Genomic DNA, 17,754 nt, shown 5'->3' with positions numbered 1-17,754 from the left:
GAAGAGGACAAATTTAATATAAAGAATTACCAACTATAAGAGGAGACTGGAGTAACAAGGGACTGTCTCATAAAAATGCTAAAGATACAGACAGAAGAAACATCCCCTACCCTAGGGCTAAGACAGGGTGCCCAAAAGAGAGGGTCCCCTCCCTCAGGACTGAGTTGTAGACCTTGTTGGAGGACATAGCGTGGCTTATTGAATGGCAGGAAATTATCTGTGGTGCTGTGCCAGCAAAACCTGTTGGTACTTCACTCTCTGGAGCTTTCTGGAAATCTGCTTCTAGGGAGCCTCATGGAGGGGTGTCTCTCTGAATGCACTCCAGTACAAAACTGCCTTAGCAAGGTGCTGGGGGAAGTTGCCGGCATCTGGCTGCTTCTAGCTGCCATGTACTGCAAAAGGCCAGTGCTGAAGAACTCCATGCTGGAGGAACCAGACACTGCAGAAACTACTGGTTCTGTAGGAGCTGGGTGTGGGAGAAGCCATGTTCTTGCAGGAGCCTATTGAATGAACATACTGGAACCAGGCAGCATGACTCTTTCCTCCTGCAGTGTCTCTCCAGTGTCCTCTACTGATAAAGCTTAACATTATGCCAGCTGGAAAAAGAAAAAAAAATTTTTTTCTCTACATTCTCTGCCTTCAAAAGAAACATATTTAAAGATCCCCAAATCATTTTTCAGAGCAGGCTATGAAGGAGAAGTTTGGAGTTCAGAAGTAAAAAATTGATAACTGGCATACTTGTTGGAGAGCGAAGGGGGAATGAAGGGTTTCTTTTTGTTTGTGTTTATATTTAATCAGGGAGATGACAGCTTGTTTATAGGCTGAGATGGGAATGATCCAGTAGAACATGACAAATTGATGATGCAGGAGAAACGGAGGGGACAGTTTCTGGATTGATGTAGGTGAAAGAGAATGGTGTCTAGTACGCAAGTGAAGAGCTTTGCTGCAGATAGGAGCATAGTTAGTTTATTTATATGATAGAGTTTAGTTGTGAAAGAAGTCCTTATACTGAGTAGATGAGTGGATAGGGTGATAAGAGTTGATGGAAATTATCTTCTGAGCTCTTCAGTTAAAAAATATGTATCTGAGGTATGTTAGGGTTCTCTAGAGGGACAGAACTAATAGGACAGATGTATGTATAAAGATGAGTTTATTAAGGAGTATTGACTCACAAGATCACAAGGTGAGATCCCTTAATAGGCCATCTGCAAGCTGAGGAGCAAGGAAGCCAGTCTGAGTCCCAAAGCTGAAGAATTTGGAGTTTGAGAAGAAGAATTTGAATGTTTGAGGGCAGGAAGCATCCAGCACAGGAGAAAGATGTAGGCTCGGAGGCTAAGCCACTCTAGTCTTTCCATGTTCTTCTGCCTGCTTTTATTCTGGCCGCGCTGGCAGCTGATTAGATTGTGCCCACCCAGATTGAGGGTGGGTCTGCCCTTCCCAGTCCACTGACTCAAATGTTAATCTCCTTTGGCAACACCATCAGAGACACCCAGGAACAGAAGTTGCATCTTTCAATACAATTGAGTTGACAGTCAATATTAACCATTATATGAGGTGTTGGAGGTTTTTGGAGGGAAAAGAGGGTATGAAATAGGAATGCTAGGGGGGTGAGAGAGTGAGTTGACTAGGGCAGTATTCTCAAAGTATGGTTCAAACTAGCAACATCATTTAGAAATGCAGATTTCTAGAGCCTTTCCCAGACCTCCTGGATCAGAACCTCTGGAGGCGAAGCTCAGCATTTGATGTTTTTGTACTTACTTTTTTATTTGTATAAAATTGTGGAGTACAATCTTTACATGGATATATTGCATAGTAGTGAAGTCTAGGCTTTCAGCGTATCCATCACCTGAATAATGTACATTGTACCCATTAAGTAATTTCTTACCATCCACCCCTCTCCCATTTCTCTACCTTTCTGAGTCTCCAGTGACTGTCATTCCATGCTCTGTGTCCATATATACACATTATTTAGCTCCCACTTAACAAGTGAGAACATGCAGTATTTGTTGTTCTGTTTCTGCATTGTTTCACTTAAGATAATGGCCTCCAGTTCCATCCATGTTGCTGCAAAAAAATGTGATTTTCTTCTTTTTTTGGCTGAAAAGTATTCCATGATGTTTGTGTACCACATTTTCTTTGTCCGGTTACCTGTTGATGGACGCTTTGGTTGATACCATATCTTCGCTGTTGTGAATAGTGCTGTGGTAAACATACATGCGCTTTTTTTTTTTTTTAATATAACGATTTCTTTTCTTTCTGGTAGATACCCAGTAGTGGAATTGCTGGATTGAATAGTAGTTCTGTTTTTAGTTCTTTGTGAAATATCCATACTGTTTTCCACAGAGGTTGTACTGATTTACGTTCCCACCAACAGTAATCCCTTTTCTCCACATCCTCACCAACATCTGTCATTTTTTGTCTTTTTAATAAAAAAGACATTGTGGTTTTAATTTTCATTTCTCAGATGATGAGTGATGTTGAGCAGTTTTTCATCTGCATGTTGGCCATTTGCATATCTTCTTTTGAAAAATATTTATGTTCTTTGACCACTTTTTTTGTTTGTTTTTGAGACAGGGTCTTGCTCTGTTGCCCGGGCTGGAGTGCAGTGGCGCAATCTTGGCTCACTGCAAGCTCCGCCTCCCGGGTTCATGACAGTCTCCTGCCTCAGCCTCCTGAGTAGCTGGGACTACAGGCACCCGCCACCACGCCCGGCTAATTTTTTGTACTTTTAATAGAGACGGGGTTTCACTGTGTTAGCCAGGATAGTCTCAATCTTCTGACCTCATGATCCACCCGCCTTGGCCTCCCAAAGTGTTGGGATTACAGCCATGACCCACTGTGCCCAGCCCTTTGCCCACTTTTTAATGGAGTTGAGTTTTTTGTTGTTGCTGTTTGAGTTTCTTGTAAACTCTGAATATTAGTCCCCTGTATGATTGATGGATAGTTTGCAGATATTTTCTCCCATTCTACAGTTTGATGTTTTAATAATCTCTCCAGGTGATTCTAATGAATACTAAAGTTTGAGAACCACTCAGATAGAATAGGGTTCAATAAGGTTCTCATACTTTGAGAACATTGCCTTTTGTTTTTTTTTTTGGAAAGGGACATGTAGTAAGTTAAATATTTTACATTTTGCAGGCCATATACAGTTCTTGACACATTCCTCTTTGTTTCTTTTAAACAACTCTAAAAGTGTATGAATCATTTTTGGCTCACTGGTTGTACAAAAATAGGCTGTAGCATGGATTTTGATGATTCCTCGACTGAAGGACTGTTGTGTGATTGCTCAGCAGCATTAAGGATGCACTTGAGATTTATGACATTAAAGTGAGACCCAGCAGTATGTTTTTACGCCCGACTGTGTTCAGCTCCTTAGGAGCACTGTGGAGTTAAGTGGGTTACTCCACACTGACGAAGTGGGAAGTTAAGGAGTCTAGGCAAAGGAATGATTAAAATAACTGATGATGGAACTTCAGTAAGGTGGGGATGGACTGAGGATGTGAAGCAGAGGTGAAGGGCAGAGAAAGTTTGGAGGATCATTGAATTGTAGGTCCAGGGTAGCTTCTATCACCAGCCACTAAATTTATTTATTTATTCCTTTTTTTTTTTTTCAATGTAAGAAGGAATACAGAAGAAAGAACGAGATCTTTAAGCATTTATTTATATTCAAATAAACATATTCTTGAATGTTTAATGTTTAAGAAATTAAATGTTAGTCCATATCGATGATTAAAATAAAAGGAATATATCATCTTTATATACAGATTAGCTTATAATTTAATGATGGATCTTTGTCTAGATTCTGCTATTACTGGTCTTCCTCTGAATGGTTCTTATTCTTTTTGGCACCAAACACAAAGAGTTGAGAGGAATTTATCTTAGATTATGGGTTGAGCCAAGCAGGTAATCCTGAACAAACTTTCACTCTTCATCTCTCTCCTTTTACCAATTAAAAGGAACAACACAGATGGATCTAGAGAAATTGATCAGAAATTCAGAAATTTTAATTATATAATGGTGGAAACCAGTGTTAATCCTCTTAGCATTTCTAATGTTCATTCATTCTATAAAACTGTGTACTTGTATTAAAACTATTTTTTTGAAATTTTTTTCTTAAAATGTTTCTGCTTTTAAGTATCATATTGGTGTTTTGAGGGGGAGTTCAATTTCCCTTTATTGTATTTAAGGAAGACAGTGAATTATAAGTAGGAAACAGATAAAGAATCTTCTCCACTAATTAAGGAATAGTTCATCTGACTGAACCATGGCAGTGTGAACATCTGGGAACTGTAGAAAGGGTATAAAATAAATGGAAATCAATGTTTTCAACTTCATCACTTCATTGCCTTGAGACTTTGGAAATATAACTCAGTTTTATTTTTTTCCATTTGTATTATTTTTCAGTATTTCGTCCCATATCTGCTAATGCCAAACTTGTGATGAATCGCCGATCTGATTTTGACTTTTCTGCCCCCAAAATAAACTTGGATGTTGAGTTACATAACATAGCAATTGAATTTAATAAACCACAGGTGATTTTCTTTAATATAATTTTCAATTGTGAATTATTGTTTGATAAAAGCAAAACTAAGATTTTAAATGTTTCACTAAAATTCATGATGCTATATGGTAACATTTCCCTAAAAAGTCAGTAGTGTAACTTCTATCTTCAGCAATTGAACAAAAAAATGTGATACATTTAAGAGCTTTAATTTTCCATTCTTTAGTATTTCAGTATTATGGAGCTTCTTGAATCAGTTGATATGATGACACAAAATCTGCCTTACAGGAAGTTCAAACCTGACGTGCCTCTTCACCACCATGCCAGAGAATGGTAAATGCCTTGAATTTTTTTTTTTTTTAAGATTTTAAAAATACAACATAAAAATAAACTTCTCAACTTCAAGAATAATCTTTAAGATATACCATTTTTAAGGTCTGATACAAACCATAATTGATTTATAGCTAGAAATATATGTAGCTGCTTTAGCTTATTGAGTTAATGAAACTGATTTAAGGGATTCTTCCTAACACAGTTTACAACTTGAGATGCTCGAATGCCATAGTTTTCATTTACTATATATAGACGGGTCAGTATATTTAGAATTATTACAAAAACAAATCCTGGTTTGTTTTCTTGCATTGTCTCTCCCCAGCCCCCACCTCAACTTCCCTATCCGATATGCTGAACCAGTATTATTAAACCTGTATTTTAAAACCTAAAAATGTTACGGAGTCTATGCAGGATAATCCCATTTTAAAACTCAAAAGTCTTGTTATTCCAGGTTTTAAGCTATTCCCTAGTTTCTAGATGTTACAATTACTCTTTCAGTTGACTATTTCAGTTATTATTCAGATGACTAAATGTTATTTGCCAATTAATGCCTTAACAGTTCTTGCGTAGAACTATATTTAACAAAATGGAATGATTTTGCTTATTTTCACTTAAGAAAGATGAAAGATTAACATTGGATGGATTATTAATGCAAATGGAGTTGGGTAAAAAGGAAGTACTCAGATAATATATCATTTTCCTAATCTTTGTATTATAGTTATGTATGTTGTTAGAGTAGCAGCAATGTCAGTAATGCTTCTTACTGTTGATTTGAGGGTGTTAAATGTTTTTCTTTTTTTTAACTAGGTGGGCTTATGCTATACATGGTGTTCTTGAAGTAGATGTTTGCCCCAGGTTACAGATGTGGTCATGGAAGCATATTAGAAAACATAGGCAAAAAGTGAAGCAATGTAAAGAACTGTATAAAAAAAAGTTAACAAGTAAGAAGCCACCTGGTGAACTTCTCGTGTCTTTGGAGGTTAGCATTTAAAAAGAAATTGTTGAATGTTTTATACTACATAGCTCCTTACTGGTCTTCAGTGACTAATACTCCCTACCTTTTATTCCAATTTTTATTGACCTTTTCATCTCTTTTACTTAGACTTTTTTGTACTTCTGTTCTTGACTTCAGCTGGATAATACAAGTTTTGTTGAAATTCTCCTGTGAGCTTTTGAAATTCGAGATTATTCTCAATCTGAAGGAATTTGGGTTCATTGAAATAGTAACTTGAAACCTCTGTTGATTATGTCATTTTTAACCTCGAAAGTCTAAATAGTGTTTGCTACATTGATTCCAACTTCTCTGTGTTGGTTTCAAAGCCTTTTCTGTGTCACCACTACATTTTCCCTATGTTACAATCTGACCGTGCGCTAATTTAATGTTTCCTATCCTCTGTATATTTAATGCTCATTCTTATAGCCACGCCTATGCTCATAAATGCTACCTGCCTTTATCTCCGTACCCACTCAATTCTACTCATCCGTGAAGTTCCACTCAAGTCTTAGTGCCTGCATGAAAGTCTCTGAATTTTCTGCTTATACAGAGCCCTTTTTCTCTTAATTTTTGTGGTATCTCTAGTCTCTACCAGTAATTTTACATTTAATTATCTATCTTGAGATATTATTTTTGTATTAATCTTTTAGCATGACATATTTCAAGAGGGACTCTTATACAAATCGATGAACTATAGCTTAGAGATATTAAGGGGAATTAGTCTCTTGAAGTTAATGTAAACATTCTGAATCCAGAATGAATTTCTAATTCATAGATTAGATTGACTTTTACTTTTATTTTCAATGTGGGAGACTTTATGAAGACCTAGGGCTATTAGGAATGCCTGGGCTTAGAGTCTTTGGGGGATGAGTTCAGGTTTTCTTAGTCTTGAATCGTAACCTGAGTCCTCCAAGTCTGGATAGAAGAACTCTGAATAAGTTAGTATGAAATAATAATAGGTTGTAGTTACTTCTCTTGGGGGAAAAATAGTTTGAGCATGAAATTCTCAAAAGTAATTATGGGTAAGTCAAGATAGCTGTGATGAAAGATTTAGCTAATCTCAGCTTATTTCAATAGCTATGACAACTATGAAAGGTGTTAAGTATTAAAAACAAGTTTTAAGTGTATCTGGGTCTACTTGAAATACAGGCATACTTCACTTTATTTTACTTTGCAGACATTGTGTTTTTTACAAATTGAAGTTTTGTGGCAACCCTGTCTGGCAAATCTGTCGGCACCATTTTTCCAATAGCATTTATTCATGTCTATGTGTCACATTTTGGTAATTCCCACAATATTTCAAACTGTTTCGTTATTATTATATCTGTTATGATGATCTATGATCAGTGATCTTTGCTGTTACTGTTGTAACTGTTTTGGGGTGCCACAAACTGCATCCATATAAGACAGCTGTTAAATTAAGTTTAGACTAAAGCTGCCTCCTTACATATTTTAAGTTTGGCCTAAAGGTTTCTCTGTATGCCATGAACTATAGCTTAAATGGAAGTGTAAACAGACTCTAGTCAACTCTTGTGCCAATCACCAAGTTTTGGTCAATCACATGTGGCCAGTTGTTCAAACCGTGTTCAAATAAGGTGAACACTAAGCTATAAGCAAACCAGCTGTTTCTGTACCTCACTTCCATTTTCTCTATGTCACTTTCCTTTTTCTGTCCATAAATCTTCCACCGTGTGGCTACACCAGAGTCTCTGAGCTTCTTCTGGCTCTGGAGGCTGCCGGGTTTGGAAATTGTTCATTGCTTAATTAAATCTTTTAAATGTACTTCGGCTGAAGTTTTTATTCTAACACAGCAGACTTAATAAATGTTACGCGTGTTCTGACTGTTCTGCTGACTGGCTGTTTTCCTGACTCCCTCTCCTTGGGCCTCCTTATTCCATGAGATAAAATATTGAAATTAGGCCGATTAATAACCCTGCAAAGGCCTCTAAGTGTTCAAATATAAGGAAGAATCATACGTCTCTCACTTTAAATTGAAAGTTGGAAATGATTAAGCTTAGTGAGGAAGGCATGTTGAAAGCAGAGATAGGCCAAAAGCTAGGCTGCCTGTGCCCAGTGGTTAGCTGAGTCCTGAAGGAAATTGAAAGTGCTGTTCCAGGGAACACATGAATGATAAGAAAGTAAAACAGCCCGATTGCTGATGTGGAGAATGTTTTAGTGGTCTAGATAGATGAAATCAGCTACAGCATTCCCCTAAGCCTTATCCAGTGCAAGGCCCTAAACATATTCTCTTCAATACTGTAAAGACTGAGAGAGGTGAGGAAGCTGCAGAAGAAAAGTTTGAAGATAGCAGAGATTGGTTCTTGAAATTTAAGGGAAGAAGCTGTCTTTATAACATAAAAGCATAAGGCGAAGAAGAAAGTGCTGATGGAGAAGCTGCAGCAAGTGATCCTGAAGATCTAGCTAAGATCACTGATGAAGGTGGCTATACTAAACAGATTTTCAGTGTAGATGAAACAGCCTTTTACTGGGAGAGGATGCCATCTGAACTCTCCTAGCTAGAGTGAAAAAGTTAATGTCTGGCCTCAAAGCTTCAAAGGACAGGCTGACTCTCTTGCTGTGTGCTGTTGTAGCTAGTGATTTCAGGTTGAAGCCAGTGATTCTTTGCCATTCTGAAAATCTTAGGGCCCTTAAGAATATGCTAACTCTACTCTGCCTATGCTCTATACACAGAACAGCAAAGCCTGGATGACAACATATCTGTTTACAACATTTTAAACCCAAGCTCAGACCTACTGCTCAGTAAAAAAGATACTTTTCAAAATATTATTGCTAATAGACAATGCACCTAGTCACCAAAAGCTCTGATAGAGATATACAAGGAGATGAATGTTGTTTCCATGCCTGCTAACACCATATCTGTTCTGCCACCCATGGCTTGAAGAGTAATTTTAACTTCCGAGTCTTATTATTTAAGAAGTACATTTTGTAAGATGATAGCTGCCTTATGAAATAGGTAGTTATTCCTCTGATGGATCTGGGCAAAGTAAATTGAAAACCCTCTGGAAAGGATTTGCCATTCTATATGCCATTAAGAATATTTGTGAATCATGGGTGGACGTCAAAATATGAACATTGACAGGTGTTTGGAAGTTGATTCCAACCCTCATGGAAGGCCTTGAGAGGTTCAAGATTTCAGTGGAGAAAGTCACTGCAGAAGTGGTGGAAGTACCAAGAGAACTAGAAATGGAGCCTGAACATGTGACTGAATTGCTACAATCTCGTGATAAAACTTTAACCAATGAGGAGCTGCTTCTTATAGAAGAGCAAAGAAAGTGGTTTCGTGAGATGAAATATACTCCTGGTGAAGATGAGAACATTGTTGAAATGACAATTAGAAATTTACATGAAATTAGTTGATAAAGCAGCAGTGCTGTTTGAGAGGATTGACTTCAATTTTGAAGGAAATTCTGTAAGTAAAATGCTATCAAACAGCATTGTAAGCTACAGATAAATCATTTGTGAAAAGAAGGGTCAACTGTTGTGGCAAACTTCAGTTAAGAAATTGCAATAGCCACCCCAGCCTTCAGCAATCACCACCCTGATGAGTCAGCAGCTATCAACATCGAGGCAAGATCCTCCACCAGCAAAATACTACAACTTACTGATGGCTCAGATGATTGTTAGCATTTTTTATCAATGAAGTATTTTAAAATTAAGGTATTTATGTTGTTTTTTTAAGACAATGCCATTGCACCCTTAATAGACTATAATGTAGTATGAACATAACTTTTATATGCACTGGAAAACCAAAACATTTGTCTGACTCTTGCCTTACTGTGGTGATCTGGAACTGAATCTGCAGTATCTGTGAGGTATGCCTGTGTCTTAATGATAACATAGAGGCTGTATACATAATATGAAGGATTTATGATTATATATCTATGTGTCGATTTTTTTTGAGACAGGGTCTCACTTTGTCACCCAGGTTGGAGTGCAGTGGCACCGTGACCCCTCAGACTTAAGCTGTCCTCTCATCTCAGCCTCCTAAGTAGCTGAGACTACAGGCGTGTGCCACCATGCCTAGCTAATTTGTATATGTTTTGTAGAGGTTTTGCCATGTTGCCCAGGCTGGTCTGGAACTCCTGAGTTCAAGTGATTCGCCTGCCTCAGCCTCCCAGAGTGTTGGGATTACAGGCATGAGCCACTGTGCTTGGCCTTGTAATTATATTTTTAGTTGAAAATGTAACCAATATGTTTACCCTTATCTGTAGTTTAAACCCAAATAAAATCGTTTTAAACAATGCATGTACATATTTTAATATGTTTATAACTTGAAGAGTTTGGAACTCTTTTATGCATAATATGTATGATTTCATTTTTCAAAAAATTACTCTCTAATTTACTAATTTCCATGCTGATACACGTTCAAGCATTGCTTCCCAGAATTTAACATGTATTATAATGGCATATATATTTATATGTATTATATTGCTGAATGTTCTGTTGTTTGCTTCCTATTATATCTTTTCTTTAGTGCAGCCATTTGATAATGTGCTTAAGTTATTTATGTAAAGTTATTTTTGTAAAGTTAACACATTTTTGTTTATATTTTTCAGGAGTTGGAAAAAACCTTGGATGTCTTTAATATAACTATAGCTAGACAGCAGGCAGAAGTTGAGGTAATTCTTGGCTTTTCAATTAGTAAAAATAATTCTGAATTCCATATAGATACGACAGATGTGATATTATTAATCTCATACTGTAACATATTGTTTCCAAAAAATGGTTCAATTTGCTTTTTAGTATAAGAAAATTATTTAATTTTTTTGGCACATCCATTTAAATCAGACAGATTTCTATGGGAAACAACCTTTCTAAATATTTGGGCTTTTCAAATATTCAGTTATGAAGGTAAAAGCCAGTTTATTTTTTTTCTGTCGTCATTTCTTATAAGATGGTGGAAAAACTATGTGGTACTCCTAAATTGTTGTGTTTGACTAACGTTACAGTTACTGTGTTCTGTTATTAATGTGTATATTGTTGACATTCATTTTGCTCAAGAGGATAAGTTTTCAGAATGTCTTGCTTATATTTGTTTCAGTTGCTAAATAAAGGATAATGTGTCATTTATTTGAAAATTTATTCATTTTAGGTAAAGAAAGCTGGATACAAAATTTACAAAGAAGGAGTAAAAGATCCAGAGGATAATAAAGGGTGGTTTAGCTGGCTATGGTCTTGGTCAGAACAAAATACTAATGAACAGCAACCAGATGTTAAACCTGGAAGTATGTCCATTTCATTTTACAGCATAGTTAATCACTGAGCATCAAAATAAAGTTTTGCCATTTTTTGCCTAAAGTAAATAGACATTGAAGTATATTTGTGTAATTATATATAAAGTTATTACAAATAAAACTATTAAAACATTGAAAGTGTGTATTAGTTTAAAAATAAAAAATAATTTAAAAAATCATACTAGTGCTTACAAAAGAGCTTTATGCCCAGAGATTTAGTGAATGCATATAGCACAGTAATAAATAAATAAAAATTCCGAAGTGTTCTCCTTTGTAAATTTTTATTAAAGTTGTTTCTTGGAAAGATTTTTGATTTTTAACCAACAGCTTAAGAGTATAGCTTTGGAGTTTTAGAGACTTAGGTATATGTTTTAGATCTATCACTTATTAGCAGTGTGTCTCTGGCAAGTTATTTAAGTGCACTAAACCTCAGTTTTATCATCTATAACATGGGAGGAAATTACAATATTAATACTACCTACTTTTTATACTAAATGTGTTGATTAGCACAGTGCTATTGTCTAATATAGTTAGCCGTTTTTGAGCTCTTGCTTAATACAAATGTTATAAATTAATGTTGCTAAACTTATATATTTAGCAATTTATATTTTGGATAATTATTTGTAAAATTGCCAGCCCCATTCAAACATTCAGTGTTTATGATTTCTTAAGAGCATTCAAGAAAGTAAATTTCACATTCTGTTTATTAAAGGCAGATACATTGTGTTAATTTTATTGTTTTTATTTAAGAACATAAAGCACTTCTTTCTGATTTGTAGTTCTTGAAGAAATGTTGACACCTGAAGAAAAAGCTTTACTCTATGAAGCAATTGGCTATAGTGAAACAGCAGTTGATCCAACTTTACCAAAAACAGTAAGATGTTTTCTTGCCTTATACCTTAGAATTTATTTATTTATTTAGAGACAGGGTCTCACTCTGTTGCCCAGGCTGGACTGCTGGGTGTGGTGTGGTCTCTGCTGCCAGCCTTAACCTGGCCTCAAGCAATCCTCCCACCTCAGCCTCTTGAATAGCTGGAGCCACAGGCATGGGCCATCATGCTGGCTAATTTTTGTGTATATATATATATATATATATGTATTTTTTTTTTTTTGATAGAGATGGGGTTTCGCCATGTTGCTCAGGCTGGTTTTGAACTTCTGAGCTCAAGCAATCTGCCTGCCTCGACTTCCCAAAGTGCTGGGATTATAGGCGTGAACCACTGCTCCTGACCTTATGCTTTGGAATTTAATGTTACATATGTCTATTTTTTAATCCTTTCAAAAATATATGTTACTGACTTGCTCTGTGATCTTTTTTCTGGGTCTGTAAAATTGCATTTATTTTAATTTCTAAGGTAGGGATAAATATTGTCTCTTTTTTTGTTGTTAATGTGATGATTCTTGAAGAAATAAAATGTCCTTAAAATATTTGGTGGTTTTTGAAATGAATGTACTATAAGAATAAGATTATTTGTTATGCTTATATATATATGTTTTCATTTTATTCTTCTGAATATACCTTAGTTTGAAGCCTTGAAGTTTTTTGTCCACTTGAAAAGTATGTCAATTGTTCTAAGAGAAAATCATCAAAAACCTGAGCTGATAGATATTGTAATAGAAGAATTTAGCACCTTAATTGTGCAAAGACCAGGAGCACAAGCAATAAAGTAAGTATTAATTTATCTTCTTTTATCAAATATGAAAAAAACTTCACTGTGTTCTTAGACATTAGGTCACAATCCTAGTCTTTTGTAAAGAGCACTATAGTTTAATATATCCTTTTGTGGTTTCAGGAAACTTAGGTTTTTTTTTTAATTGCTAAAATAATACATGTTCAGTAGAAAAACCACATTTCAGTGAAACATAGGGCATTAAAGAATAATACAAAAATGATCAACAACTACACTACACAAAAAGAAACAGCATTAACAATATGGTTTTTATCTGAGAGTGTTTAGTTTTATTTTTTTAAAAATAGCTTTGAGATGTAATTCACATACCCTACAATTCATTTAAAGTGTATGATTCATTGATTTTTCACAACTGTATTATATAGTAATTTCACACTGGTATATTTACGAAGTTGTACAACCACCACCACTGTATTAGTCCATTTTCATGCTGTTAATGAAGACTTACCCAAGACTGGTAAGAAAAAGAGGTTTAATTGGACCAACAGCTCCACATGGCTGGGGAGGCCTCAGAAACGTCGAGGGAGGCGAAAGGCACCTCTTCCATGGTGGTGACAAGAGAAAATGAGGAAGATGCAAAAGCGGAAACCCCTGCTAAAACCATCAGCTCTCATGAGACTTACTCACTACCATGAGAACAGTATGGGGAAGCCACCCCCATGATTCAAATTATCTCCCACCAGGTCCCTCCCACAACACATGGGAATTATGGGAGTACAATTCAAGATGAGATTTGGTTTGGGATACAGAGCCAAACCATATCAACTACTACCTAATTCTAGAGCTTTTCTTTTTTTATTTTATTTATTTTTTTTGAGACAGGATTTCACTCTGTTGCCCAGGCTGGAGTATGGTGGCAGGATCTTGGCTCACTGCAGTCTCTGCTTCCTGGGCTCAGGCTAACCTCCAGCTTCAGCCTCCTGAGTAGCCATGACTACAGGCGCGAGCCACCAACACCTTGCTAATTTTTGGAATTTTTGTAGAGATGGGGTTTCACCGTGTTGCCCAGGCTGGTCTTGAGCTTGTTGGCTCAAAGCAGTTCGCCAGCCTCAGCCTCCCGAAGTGCTGAAATTACAGGTGCGAGGCTGGCTCATTCGAGAATATGTTAACAACTCCCAAAGAAACCCTGTAACCATTAGCAGTCACTCCCAAGTGCCCCCTTACCCAGCCCCTGGCAACAACTAATATACTTTCTATTTGAAAGGATTTGTCCATTTTGGACAGTTCATATGAATGTAGTCATACAATATCTGGTCTTTTCTGTTTGGCATTTTTCACTTAGCATGATGTTTTCAAGGTTCATCCTGTTGTAGCGTGAATTAGTACATTCCTTTTTATTGCCTAGTAATCTCTATTATGGACACATCACATTTTGTTTATCCATTTAACTGTTGAGGATATTTAGGTTGTTCCTTCTTTTTGGCTATTCTGAGTATTGCAGCTATGAATATTAATGAGTAATATTTTGTTTGGAGGTGGGTTTTAATTTTCTTGAGTATACACTTGGGGTGGAATTGCTGTCTCATATGCTAATACTATTTAACCTTTTGAGGAACTACCAGACTGTTTCCCAAAGCAGCCTCACCATTTTACATTTCCATGAACAGTGTATGATGTTTCCAGTTTCCTCATATCTTCATCAGCACTTGTTATTATCTGTTCTTTTGATTACAGCCATTCTAGTGAATATGAAATGGTATCTCACTGTGGTTTTGATTTGCATTTTCCTCATGGCCAAGGATTTTGAGCTATTTTTTTTTTTTGTGCTTATTGGCCATTTCACGTGCATATCTTCTTTGGAGAAATGTCTATTAGATTTCTTTTCCTATTTTATATTGGGTTGTCTTTTTATTATCGAGTTGCAAGAGTTCTTTATATATTCCTGATACAAATCTCTTATTAGATAAACAATTTTCAGTTATTTTCTCCCACTGTGTTTTCTATTTTTCTTTTTTTTTTTTTTTTAATTATACTTTAGGTTTTAGGGTACATGTGCACAACGTGCAGGTTTGTTACATATGTATCCATGTGCCATGTTGATTTCCTGCACCCATTAACTTGTCATTTAGCATTAGGTATAACTCCTAATGCTGTCTCTCCCCGCTCCCCCAACCCCACAACAGTCCCCGGAGTGTGATGTTCCCCTTCCTGTGTCCATGAGTTCTCATTGTTCAATTCCCACCTATGAGTGAGAACATGCGGTGTTTGGTTTTTTGTCCTTGCGATAGTTTACTGAGAATGATGTTTTCCAGTTTCATCCATGTCCCTACAAAGGACACGAACTCATCATTTTTTATGGCTGCATAGTATTCCATGGTGTATATGTGCCACATTTTCTTAATCCAGTCTATCGTTGTTGGACATTTGGGTTGGTTCCAACTCTTTGCTATTGTGAATAGTGCCGCAATAAACATACGTGTGCATGTGTCTTTATAGCAGCATGATTTATAGTCCTTTGGGTATATACCCAGTAATGGGATGGCTGGGTCAAATGGTATTTCTAGTTCGAGATCCCTGAGGAATCGCCACACTGACTTCCACAATGGTTGAACTAGTTTACAGTCCCACCAACAGTGTAAAAGTGTTCCTATTTCTCCACATCCTCTCCAGCACCTGTTGTTTCCTGATTTTTTAATGATGGCCATTCTAACTGGTGTAAGATGGTATCTCATTGTGGCTTTGATTTGCATTTCTCTGATGGCCAGTGATGATGAGCATTTCTTCATGTGTTTTTTGGCTGCATAAATGTCTTCTTTTGAGAAGTGTCTGTTCATGTCCTTTGCCCACTATTTGATGGGGTTGTTTGTTTTTTTCTTGTAAATTTGTTTGAGTTCATTGTAGATTCTGGATATTAGCCCTTTGTCAGATAAGTAGGTTGCAAAAATTTTCTCCCATTCTGTAGGTTGCCTGTTCACTCTGATGATAGTTTCTTTTGCTGTGCAGAAGCTCTTTAGTTTAATGAGATCCCATTTGTCAATTTTGGCTTTTGTTGCCATTGCTTTTGGTGTTTTAGACATGAAGTCCTTGCCCACGTCTATGTCCTGAATGGTATTGCCTAGGTTTTCTTGTAGGATTTTAATGGTTTTAGGTCTAACATTTAAGTCTTTAATCCATCTTGAATTAATTTTTGTATAAGGTGTAAGGAAGGGATCCAGTTTCAGCTTTCTACATATGGCTAGCCAGTTTTCCCAGCACCATTTATTAAATAGGGAATCCTTTCCCCATTTCTTGTTTTTGTCAGGTTTGTCAAAGATCAGATAGTTGTAGCTATGCGGCATCATTTCTGAGAGCTCTGTTCTGTTCCATTGATCTATGTCTCTGTTGTGGTACCAGTACCATGCTGTTTTGGTTACTGTAGCCTTGTAGTGTAGTTTGAAGTCAGGTAGCGTGATGCCTCCAGCTTTGTTCTTTTGGCTTAGGATTGACTTGGCGATGCAGGCTCTTTTTTGGTTCCATATGAACTTTAAAGTAGTTTTTTCCAATTGGTAGCTTGATGGGGATGGCATTGAATCTATAAATTACCTTGGGCAGTATGGCCATTTTCACGATATTGATTCTTCCAACCCATGAGCATGGAATGTTCTTCCATTTGTTTGTATCCTCTTTTATTTCATTGAGCAGTGGTTTGTAGTTCTCCTTGAAGAGGTCCTTCACATCCCTTGTAAGTTGGATTCCTAGGTATTTTATTCTCTTTGAAGCAATTGTGAATGGGAGTTCACTCATGATTTGGCTCTCTGTTTGTCTGTGATTGGTGTGCAAGAATGCTTGTGATTTTTTACATTGATTTTGTATCCTGAGACTTTGCTGAAGTTGCTAATCAGCTTAAGGAGATTTTGGGCTGAGACAGTGGGGTTTTCTAGATATACAATCATGTCATCTGCAAACAGGGACAATTTGACTTCCTCTTTTCCTAATTGAATACCCTTTATTTCCTTCTCCTGCCTGATTGCTCTGGCCAGAACTTCCAGCACTATGTTGAATAGGAGCGGTGAGAGAGGGCATCCCTGTCTTGTGCCAGTTTTCAGAGGGAATGCTTCCAGTTTTTGCCCATTCAGTATGATATTGGCTGTGGGTTTGTCGTAGATAGCTCTTGTTATTTTGAGATACATCCCATCAATACCTAATTTATTGAGAGTTTTTAGCATGAAGGGTTGTTGAATTTCGTCAAAGGCCTTTTCTGCGTCAATTGAGATAATCATGTGGTTTTTGTCTTTGGTTCTGTTTATGTGCTGGATTACATCTGTACATCACCATCATCAAAGACCAAAAGTAGATAAAACCACAAAGATGGGGAAAAAACACAGCAGAAAAACTGGAAACTCTAAAAAGCAGAGCACCTCTCCTCCTCCAAAGGAACGCAGTTCCTCACCAGCAACGGAACAAAGCTGGATGGAGGATGACTTTGACGAGTTGAGAGAAGAAGGCTTCAGACGATCAAACTACTCTGAGCTATGGGAGGAAATTCAAAACAACAGCAAAGAAGTTAAAAACTTTGAAAAAAAAATTAGAAGAATGGATAACTAGAATAACCAATGGAGAGAAGGGCTTAAAGGAGATGATGGAGCTGAAAGGCAAGTTTCGAGAACTACGTGAAGATTGCAGAAGCCTCAGTAGCAGATGCGATCAACTGGAAGAAAGGGTATCACTGATGGAAGATGAAATGAATGAAATGAAGCGAGAAGGGAAGTTTAGAGAAAAAAGAATAAAAAGAAATGAACAAAGCCTCCAAGAAATTTGGGACTATGTGAAAAGACCAAACCTACGTCTGATTGGTGTACCTGAAAATGACAGGGAGAATGGAACCAAGTTGGAAAACACTCTGCAAGATATTATCCGGGAGAACTTCCCCAATCTAGCAAGGCAGGCCAACATTCAGATTCAGGAAACACAGAGAACGCCACAAAGATACTCCTCGAGAAGAGCAACTCCAAGACACATAATTGTCAGATTCACCAAAGTTGAAATGAAGGAAAAAATGTT

General features: G+C 36.8%; 1 protein-coding gene across 5 annotated transcripts in view; it reads left to right on the top strand.

The window, feature by feature from the left end:
- Nucleotides 1–17,754, top strand: part of VPS13A (vacuolar protein sorting 13 homolog A) — a 264,964-nt gene that overhangs the window by 39,945 nt on the left and 207,265 nt on the right. For all 5 annotated transcript variants that reach the window (XM_055272202.2, XM_055272201.2, XM_063636975.1 and 2 more), the window contains exons 11-17: nt 4,405–4,532; nt 4,728–4,834; nt 5,642–5,813; nt 10,406–10,468; nt 10,942–11,074; nt 11,863–11,957; nt 12,608–12,750. In XM_055272202.2, the coding sequence (XP_055128177.1) occupies nt 4,405–4,532; nt 4,728–4,834; nt 5,642–5,813; nt 10,406–10,468; nt 10,942–11,074; nt 11,863–11,957; nt 12,608–12,750 (841 nt within the window). The remainder of the gene's footprint in view (nt 1–4,404; nt 4,533–4,727; nt 4,835–5,641; nt 5,814–10,405; nt 10,469–10,941; nt 11,075–11,862; nt 11,958–12,607; nt 12,751–17,754) is intronic.

This window comes from Symphalangus syndactylus, chromosome 3, assembly GCF_028878055.3.
Source record: "Symphalangus syndactylus isolate Jambi chromosome 3, NHGRI_mSymSyn1-v2.1_pri, whole genome shotgun sequence".
NCBI lineage: Eukaryota > Metazoa > Chordata > Mammalia > Primates > Hylobatidae > Symphalangus > Symphalangus syndactylus.
The sequence above is the reverse complement of the archived record's forward strand: the minus strand, read 5'-3'. Positions and strand labels throughout refer to the sequence as shown.